Source organism: Hippocampus guttulatus, chromosome 17, assembly GCF_054856545.1.
Source record: "Hippocampus guttulatus isolate MCC_2025c chromosome 17, RoL_Hgut_1.0, whole genome shotgun sequence".
Classification (NCBI taxonomy): domain Eukaryota; kingdom Metazoa; phylum Chordata; class Actinopteri; order Syngnathiformes; family Syngnathidae; genus Hippocampus; species Hippocampus guttulatus.
Genome location: NC_141277.1, coordinates 3,646,206 through 3,655,829, shown reverse-complemented (window position 1 = coordinate 3,655,829; position 9,624 = coordinate 3,646,206). Strand labels below are relative to the sequence as shown.

Below are 9,624 nucleotides of genomic sequence, written 5' to 3'. Positions count from 1 at the left end.
GTCTTCATTCAGTTCAATAAAAGTGGCGTTTCTTTCTGCATGAAAATCCAAAATCGCTATGTGAGAATGCAGTCAAGGGTCATTGGCAACATCAGTTTTATTATCATCACATTACATTTGAAAGATATGAATCCATAAATCAGTACTGGCAACAAAAAAAAAAGGGGAAGAAAGAAAAAAAATATGACACGGCATAATGAGTTTAGCGGTTGAAACAAAATATACAGACTGATAATCTAAGGTGTAAAATGGCAAGACGTGAAGAAGGAAACAGATGTCGGGGAGGTGGGAGGCAGGGGGGTGGGGGGTGACACTTACCAATCTGTTTTCATCGAACACCTCAAACAGGAGCCGGTGATTCTGTGGACACACCTGCATAGGTGACAAAAGCAATCGTGTTAAGAATGTATAGTAGAGAGATAGATGTACATGAACGCAACATTATCAAAGCTCATTTGACCTGCCTTAGCCTTTTACACATTGTTCAGCAAAGTCGGATAGTGACGCACTTTCACGACGACGACGTGGCAGCCCACAGTCAGATAATTTGATGACAGTGGCGGCATCTGATGTGACATATAAAATATTTGATGGACTAAACTTTACACCTCGGTTCTGGCATTTCTTTCTATCTGTTAATACAGAAGAGCGACTTAAAACAAATGCCAGCTTTTTACAACCTGGGTACGTAAGAAAGACTTAAGTGCAAAAGGCTATTGTAAACATAGAACACTGGGAAACGTGACATGAAAAGCAAAAAATAAATACATCGAAAGAAAGTGATGCTCACCCTGAAGTAGAATTCCTCGTTCCATTTAGGATTGAGCGTCTAGCACAACAAGAAAACCAACGGTTAGTCTGGCGATGAAATATGATGCACGTAGCTTCGAGAGAAAAATTTGACCACAAGCCAAACTTTTATGTCCATAACTTTGCTGCTGTGAATTGGGAATTTCTCCATTGCGAGACTAATTCATGTTATCTTATCTTATCTTATCTTATGAAAGAGACCACGAAAAGGTGTTGCACTTAAACAGATACATAAAGACCATGGAGGAAGCTTCTTTTTTCTGCTCCACATAGCAGTGTATTGTAAGCTATTTATATCCTTGGCCACTGGCAGTATAGGTTTGCCTCTGTGTGTGTGTGTGTGTGTGTGTGTGTGTGTGTGTGTGTGTGTGTGTGTGTGTGTGTGTGTGTGTGTGTGTGTGTGTGTGTGTGTGTGTGTGTGTCGGGGGGGGGCTGCTAGCTAGTCTGCCTGCTTTCTCGGCTGGTGGCTGCAGCATCGTGTTGGCTAGTGGAAAGCTACTGGTAGCTAGCGCTCGCTCAGAAGAACACAGAAAGTGACCCACGATAGGGCTTAAAGTCGGTTTTCTGAGACATGAATGAGAGTCTACAACAAGGCTTTATTTGTACAAACAATTTTTTGGACTATTATTAAACAACACTAGCATAAACCGCTACACAATTTGCCATGACGGAGAAAATACGTAAACACTACAAGAAATGGGGCAGGCTAGGTATATATTTTGTAGCTTTTTGTAAATTCTGGGGATGTGTGTGCTAAGGCTAGCTTCTGGAAACGACTGTCCCTAGATCAGAAATTAGATGCTCCTTTATCACTCCTGTGCTGCCATGAAAGGCAGATTTGCATCATATAAATTATTTTAGGGTGTAATGAGCACTAACTGTGAGACTCTGCTGCTAACGCCGGTTAGCCATGACACTAGGCACAGTGCTTTTGTTTCCGGATGATCCCAGTTTACCACGACTGCGCATGTGGGTCACACACGGGCGTGCGGCTAGAAGTAACAGTGGGAGACGAAGCAGTTTGAAGTGTAAAAACAAAACTGCAAAAATAATGCTGCATACTATTAAACTAGCTATCAACCGCTGTCGCGACTTTAGAGTTATTTTCAAGATCCTCTTATTTGTTTCATCTCTGAATAATCTCGCGCCACTTTACCTGAGCTCATCCGCCCCTACACACCTGCCCGGCGCCTCAGGTCTGTGGACCAGACTTTATTAGAAGTACCAAGAACTAAACTGAGGCTCAGAGGGGATCGAGCCTTTTCTGTTGCTGGTCCCTCTCTCTGGAATGACCTCCCACTGAACATTCGGCAAGCCTCCTCGCTGCCCATCTTCAAAACCCTCCTCAAAACTCACTTGTATTCTTTGGCATTCGACTCAGCATGACTTAGATTTGTTCTTGGTTTTACTGTTTGGTGCTTTCTACCGCCTTTATTACCGATTTGTCTTACTGTTTATTGTGCATGTTAAATTGCTCCATGTACAGCACTTTGTATGCAGCGATGGCTGTTTGAAAGTGCTCTATAAATACTGTTGACTTGACTTGACTTGACGACTAGTTTCCATAAGTACTGCTGCTTTCGATGGCAATGGTGTTCAATTGATAAAAGACAGTTGTCAGTTGGAGGGGGGCATTTATTTGCTTAAAGTGTCTTGCAGTATCTAATTGGGGAACGGTGTCTATTGAAAGGGATTGTCACCATTTGAGGAAGTAAGTAGCATTAGCCTCGACTAACACATTTCCTGAAGGATGAGGGCAGGAAACAGCAGCGTGAGTGGAGACAAACGTAAGCAGCAGGACAGTAATTGTGCGGGAGGACATGATTAGATCAGGCGTGGCTAATCTGATGAAGTCAAAGCAAATTAGGGCTCACGCAAACTCGAGCAGGGGGAAAAGGAGAAGCGGCACAATGTCAGCTCGATACTTACCTTTTTGATCGTTTTTGTCTGCACCAGGGCAAGCTCTCGCGTTTCGTCGGTGACATAGAGGGAGAGTTTAACGTAGGGGTCACTGGAGACAGACACAAAAAATATATACATGTATATCAGAATTTTGAAGCAAAAAATAAAGTCCAGGGTGCTGTTCAACATTTAATTTTGTCATATTTCGAATCCCCAAATAGACATAACTCCATCAGAGCAATCTAGTCCACAAATGACAGGTCTAAACGAGCTCGACGTTCCTGTCCTTCATTCTTAACAAACTGGGTAAAAAAAAACAAATCAATTTGCGGGAAGTGCTTTGTCACACTGAGAGCCATCTGTAAAAATTGCAGTCTACCCAGATAAAAACTGCTTGCCTTTGGAAATTCTGAAATAAGGGCTATAATAGCTTATTGATGTTGTTGCAGGGCTAAAAATGGGAAGAGCATTTAAAATGGGAAGAGCATTTCCAGATAAGTAGCTGTATTGATTTAAATTTTTTTTAAAAAGGTGGCATGGGGGCATCCAGCTGATTTTGAAGAATAGGGCGCTGCAGGAAAGATCTGGATAAAATCTCACCTATTCACCAGGAAGTCTCACTTCTGAACAAAAGTGAAAGGAAACTGCAAAGCCGCATTTGTGTTTGCCTGCATCTTAGCAAGCTACTGTGTTGTTAATCACGGTACGACACAGCATGTCAAGCTAGGACCAAGTTTTTTTTTTTAATTTTTAAGTCAAACTGCTCCCACTCTCATTGAAATTACAGCCTGCGTTTGAACTTTTTAGTCCTCTTTCCTCCACGACCAGAAGAGCTCAACTTGATTGCTGATTATTATGATTATTGCTACTTGGGACCCCCGCTGCCTCTAAGTGTGTGTTTGTGAGCTTGTGTGCGCTGACTGAACAGATACAATTGGACCGCTGTGTTGTCAATTCGCTGACAACTCACTTGTCTTTGTCGGTTGACGGCCAAAAATAAATAAAAAATAAGAACCCGCCAAGTCGAAGGCCTCCTTCAGTGTAAATACTTGGGAGGAGAGGCTCAAAGCATTCAAACGGGCACTTGGTCAACATTTTGGTCAGCAGTTGAACATATATGATGTGAACACACTTGTTGAAATCACAAGTGAGGGCCCAATCGAAACAAAGAACCTCTATACAGTTATATAGCACAACAGCCAGCCCCAGAAAGTTGAGAATTATGGTTACTCTGAGTCATTCGTTACAACTGATTTGCTTCACTTGAATCACTGTTGTGTTTTCCCATCCTGTGTTGGAGAAGGTTCCCTTTGGGGTGCACCAAAAATTCGGTCACCCCAAAATTGTGCCAAAAGACTTTTTTCGTCACAGAAATAAAGGCTGAAACACAATGCAGAATTACAGCCAAATCTCGATGAAAACATTTGCATTAACCATGCGAGGCAAGATCGCAGGTTACGCATTGACTGATGGTGCGGTGATGCATTAATAATTAATCGGTGTTTTTGCAAAGCGGCGGCAGAAAACAGAAATTGAGGACAGCCCAAATGTAATAGCTTTGCAGTGCAGAGCAGGACACCAGCGGGACTGAAATTACATGACTTCGACACAAAGGCCATGATGAGGCCAGCAAGAAAGACAAAAAATGAGTCAAGAACTTGAAATTATTTCCCAGGTTCGACACAACAGACGATTTCTATAATGTAACTCCTGAGGTTATACAAATAAGACTGGAAGTGCGATTTGCTTTTTCTTTGGCTTGTTAGTTTTTTTTATAATGCATCTATAAAGTTATTATTATTTTATCGGGAAAAAAATGCTGATTCAAAAGGCGTGTCCAGAAGCAGATTGTGGTTGAAACGAGCGGTTCCGCCGTACCGCAGTACAAGATTTTATATGGCAAACGTGTAACAGAGGTCGGTTATAAATAGGAGAGATACAAGGGCAATCATTTATTCAAATGGGAGGTAAAGGTCTTTAACGCTGTGAAAAATAATGAAAGTTCACACAAATGGGCTGACCGCTCCACAAATCTTTTACAAACATCAATGAGCGGGGGGAAAGTCACAGCATGTTCAACTAAATGCTGGCCTGGCACATGACTTTAAAAGGATCTTGTAAATATTTCTGTTCTTTTTATTGTTTGTATGAAAACACTTGGGTCTCTCGGGTCAAGTGGGAAATGAAACAAGCAAGCAACTTTCAAGCCACAGCCAAACCATTTGACACGATGTCCAAGGGTAAGCTGAGCTGCAGTGTTATCACAGAAAAACAGTGTGTAGCAGTGTAACAGCCGAACCTCTTTTCAACATACCCCGTTGGCGTTTCTAACCTGATAACGTTCACATTTGAAAGTCCCAATTTCACGTGAGACATTTTCCATTTGCCAATTCCTGTTTACAACGAACACGTTTATAACGTAAACTTCACCATAACGACCAGATTTGACAACGAACCGTGGGAAGCTGACCGCCGCCGCGAACTTGCTTATGAACAAAATGTACAGCGTGGGATTATTCCCCTCTGTTGCTTAGCAACGTTACATATCGACTCGTACATTGTTGCACTTCCGGAGGCACCGCGCAGATGGTCTCAGAACAGGTCTGGTAAACGGAAGCTGATGTTGTTACCGTACGCTAGCTTAGTTGTCAGTGTGTGGCGTATGAGGGTACATGTGTTTGGCGAGGTCATCTGGCGCATTGTTTCAGTGATTGACAACCGTAATTCGGTAGTTTGGTGGATAAATGCTGCATCCAAGAGTGACCTATAAAAACCGAACCACATATGTCTGATGAATGATAGCCAGTGAACCTCACCTGGCTCCGATGATGTCTTTCTTGGCCAGATCGATTCCCGCGATGACCTTAACACGCAGCACTCTGGTTTCATTCTGCGTGGGAAAAAAAGGCAACAGAAAAATGAGCCATTTTGAGTGCCATTGGCGACTCTCACTAGGCATTCCTTTCATGCAATAATAACCCTGACCCAGATAGTACATGTAGTTGAAATAAAGATCTCTTCACTGCACAGTGACGGCGTGATGGTGAGTCATAATGGGGGATGAATGACACATTTAAAAGACAGACACAATCAACAGTTTTGTTTTGTTTTAATAGCCTGAGTTGACACAAGAACCATTTCGGTATTCACCAAAACAAAGAAAAACACTTGATCATCCCAATACGCTTCAGAATCAGATGAACATGTGTTCGACTTGAAAGAATTGTTCAGTAACACAAAACACAAACATTTCTTGAACATGGTTTCACCTATGAACAACTTGCCACTACTTTTAACATCCTACGACATGCTTTTTTCAAAACATTCTTGCCAAACATTTCAAATAAATGTAGCCTGTAATACAAGGCATTTTAGTTCTAAAATAAAACTGCGGCAGGCCAACCGAAGTGCTACATTATCACACCATAATTTACTTCTCTGGGCTTTGTTCTGGGAAAAAAAAAGTGTGTGGCAGTTTTATCATCACACATTTCCCTTTTTGCCTCCAAAAAGTCAAGTCAAGTCAAGCCAAAGTCAAAAAGGCCCAACATGATTCAGCTTTTACTTGCAACCGGTGTCACGTTACTGAACCGGCGGAGAAGGATTTTACGGCCTCTGGCGTCTTGGGACAATTTGTCGTGTTGTGGTTACGGCGCACTGAATGACTGAAGGGGAGCCAAGCCTTGCTAGAGTTCACTATGCGGTAGAATGAATGGCACGCCTACGTCCTGCTACTTTCTCATAATGACTGACAGAAGAAGGTCAACGCTGAGCTTGTAAAATACGACTTCAACAATTGAGTCCTGTGAGCTTTCAAAATCCAGTTCAATAAATAGAGTAGATGATATGAATGATATTCAAGTAGGTGAATTCATTGAAGACAACCTTTGCACATCTAACATCTCAATAATATAAATCCCATTACACTGTCAATCAAAACTTAATTATTCTCATCAATTATTATCATAGTACAGCAGATAATAGGGTCATGAGAAAGTGTTGCTGTAAGGGGCGCGCATCTGGCACACACAAAGCGGTAGCCTTTTTATTCATTTCAATGTTGATGATTATGGCTAATATTATAAGCGGAAGAAATGTGTTGTTGGACAGTCTGCGGCTGGAGGGATGCATGGCTTGAGGAGCCGACGATGAGAAGAAAGGAGCGTCAGCATAGAGCGCCGATGCGTATGTGGAACTGGGAGTTGCAGCTTGGAATTTATGCGGATTTACATGGGACAGGAGATGACAGCCAATCTCTTTTTCGTTAATGGGCGCTACAGCTTCTTGTTGCTTTCAAACCTAGCTTGTAGCAGACGTGTGCACATTTTCAGCATGGCGTCTGTGTTCCACTGGTGAAAAGGACATTTTGATTCAATCCTCTTTCATCTATCACTGTTTCAAAACAACAAGGCGTATGCAGGAAAAATGTGGTTCAGATTGCACGACTGTCTGTCTTATGTGTTGTGTTGGATTTTTTTGTCATTTTATGTTAATTGTTCTTTTGATGGCGGCGCGAGCGCCCGCAGCGGCTCCTCTTGTTGTCTGGTTGAGAGGGAAGACATTTTTATCTGTGCTGTATGTTGGCACATTTGACAATAAAGTTGTACTTAGCTTCACTTGACTTGAAAATGGATGGATGGATGGATGGATGGATGGATGGATGGATGGATGGATAGATGGTCGGTCTAGAAAACGTAGGAATCTCAATTTCTTATATTTGACCTATGCAGTCCATCTAAAATATTTTCTCTGGGTTCTTAGACTGATTGTATTTTGTCCGGATATAGGAATTGATATCGTGTGCCTTTGTACTTAGTTCTCACATTGTTTACTAACTGCACTGATGGTACCAATGGGCAAATACAGCTCAGCACCTGTCCCAAAGCGTCTAGCGGCGAGCCTGTTGATTCAGCGTTGGGGCAGCTCCCATTGGGGTTACGCGTCAACATTGTGTTTGAACTTCACATTTGAAGACATATGTATTTCTTCAGTGATTGTTTACCAAAACGGTTGTTCTCCTACATACCCCATGTAAACAACAAGGTCTCATCTGTGTGCACTTATATTGTATTACCGAGTGGAGGAGAGAGAGAGACTCATTAATTGAACCGAAAGAATTAGTTTGCTGTTATTATTATGATTGTTTTTTAAAGTGTTTAGGTGCACTAATAGACGCGGAAGCGGAGGAAAAGGAACGAGGAGGGTTTTCGGGGAAACAAGACAGCTGCCTCAACATTACTATGGTATTTGGTTAAGGGCTGCTTAGCTTGGCCGCCGTTAGCATCGGCAGCATCCGTGCGGCTGTCTCGCTGCACGAGGGACAAGGCTTACCTCATCTTCTGACAGTCCGTAGATCGGCTCGTAATTCGTAGCCATATAGTCCGGCGGTGCCAACAAATCGCCGTTTAAAGGAGGCGAGGCAGAGCTAGCTAGCTAGCCTCGAACAATTAAATCCCACTTTTTGCTCTCCTGGCTCTCGTGTCGCGACGTGGTGTTTAATTCCGCTCTTGAGATATGATTAGACTGAGCTTCCAAGACCCCACTACAATTTCCACAACACGGCCTAGCGTTGTGTATGTTCCCACTGTCCAAAAATGTTTCGTCAGGGACAAGATCGCTTTTGTCAAACGCTCACATCCCCTCCTCTCGAAAACGCTGTGACACTTGACTTTGAAGCGACGTGGCCAATCACCTGCCGGGTATGTATGATTGTTGGCGGAGTCAACCAATCGGTGGCGCCGTCGCGTTTTTTCCCCATTACAGCTGGCCTGTTAAAATGTAAAGAGGGGCGTGGAGCTGGAATAGATTCCGATTTGTGACTTGCAACGTATCTTACTTGAACACCACATATAACATCTTACGTGTACAAATAATGAAATATTCGAATACGAGGAGTTTGCTATTATATGCCATCGAAGTGCACAGCTCGTGGGCGGGGCTTAAAACACCTGGCCAACGGGATCCGACATTTAATGTAGGTGGGTGAAATATGGCAGAAGTTCAAGTCGGCGTGGGACCCTGAACAAAAGTTCTGCAGTCCAGTACTTCTAAATTCTGTTAAAGATGGGAGCAATAATAAGTGTAACTTATGTTTATTATAAGTCGTTTCATGAAGTACCTTTGTTTACCTGGCTTGTTCAGTTACATTCTCACGTGCCAATTCATGTCTACATGTTTTGATTTCTAACTCGGCGGATATCTATAAGAATAAACACGTCCATCACGTTTCGTATACTTGCTTTATATGACATGTTTTATCATTAGTAATTAAATGGATCTCGTCAAAAGTGGAGTGGGCTCACCCACTTCCGTTATGTTTGCATTTTGTCAATAAAGTTTGTGCCTTATGAGGATGCTGTTTTTCGAACGGTGTAGTGACTGCATTTAATGTTAAATTGTAGTCATCTAATCTTTCGCTGTTTTGTCCTACTAGATTTTATGTAAATACATACATTATTTTACTGTCTAATATTGGTTTGCATATGCTGTATTTCTTTAAATGTAAATTCCACGTTGAATGTGTTGTACCTACAAAATTATGGCAGTGCGTAAAGGGCCACAAACAAGCCGCGTTTCCCTCAACCAATCCGGTGCATTTTATAAAAACATATCCTCGGCCACACAGCATAACTTTGCACGTCATTTTTCGATATTTTTGGAAAACAAGAAAAAAAAACATTTTTCTAAAAACTTGGGGGGGGGGTTTGTCCTTTTCACAAAATATTGAACATTTATTTAGGTGTGGCTGACGACATGTGAAAAATGTGTCATGTAAAAAAAGAATGAAATGATGGGACTGCCGTGGTTGACCCTGCTGTCTTTTCAATTACTAATTTGGCCGCTAGATGTCAATATGTCACCACGAAGTTAATATGCAGGTTCTGCGCAAAACTATCACTATTGAAAAATATA

General features: G+C 42.1%; 1 protein-coding gene across 1 annotated transcript; it reads right to left on the bottom strand.

Moving 5' to 3' along the window:
* Positions 1-79: 79 nt before the first annotated feature.
* On the bottom strand, positions 80-8,348 carry LOC147191532 (E3 ubiquitin-protein ligase NEDD4-like). The gene is made up of 6 exons (XM_086134318.1): positions 8,044-8,348; positions 5,529-5,602; positions 2,740-2,821; positions 791-829; positions 319-372; positions 80-145 (listed from the first exon to the last, which is right to left on the bottom strand). The coding sequence occupies exons 1-6, from the start codon at positions 8,086-8,088 to the stop codon at positions 140-142; spliced, it is 300 nt and encodes a 99-aa protein (XP_085990444.1). The 5' UTR covers positions 8,089-8,348; the 3' UTR covers positions 80-139.
* Positions 8,349-9,624: the final 1,276 nt, after the last annotated feature.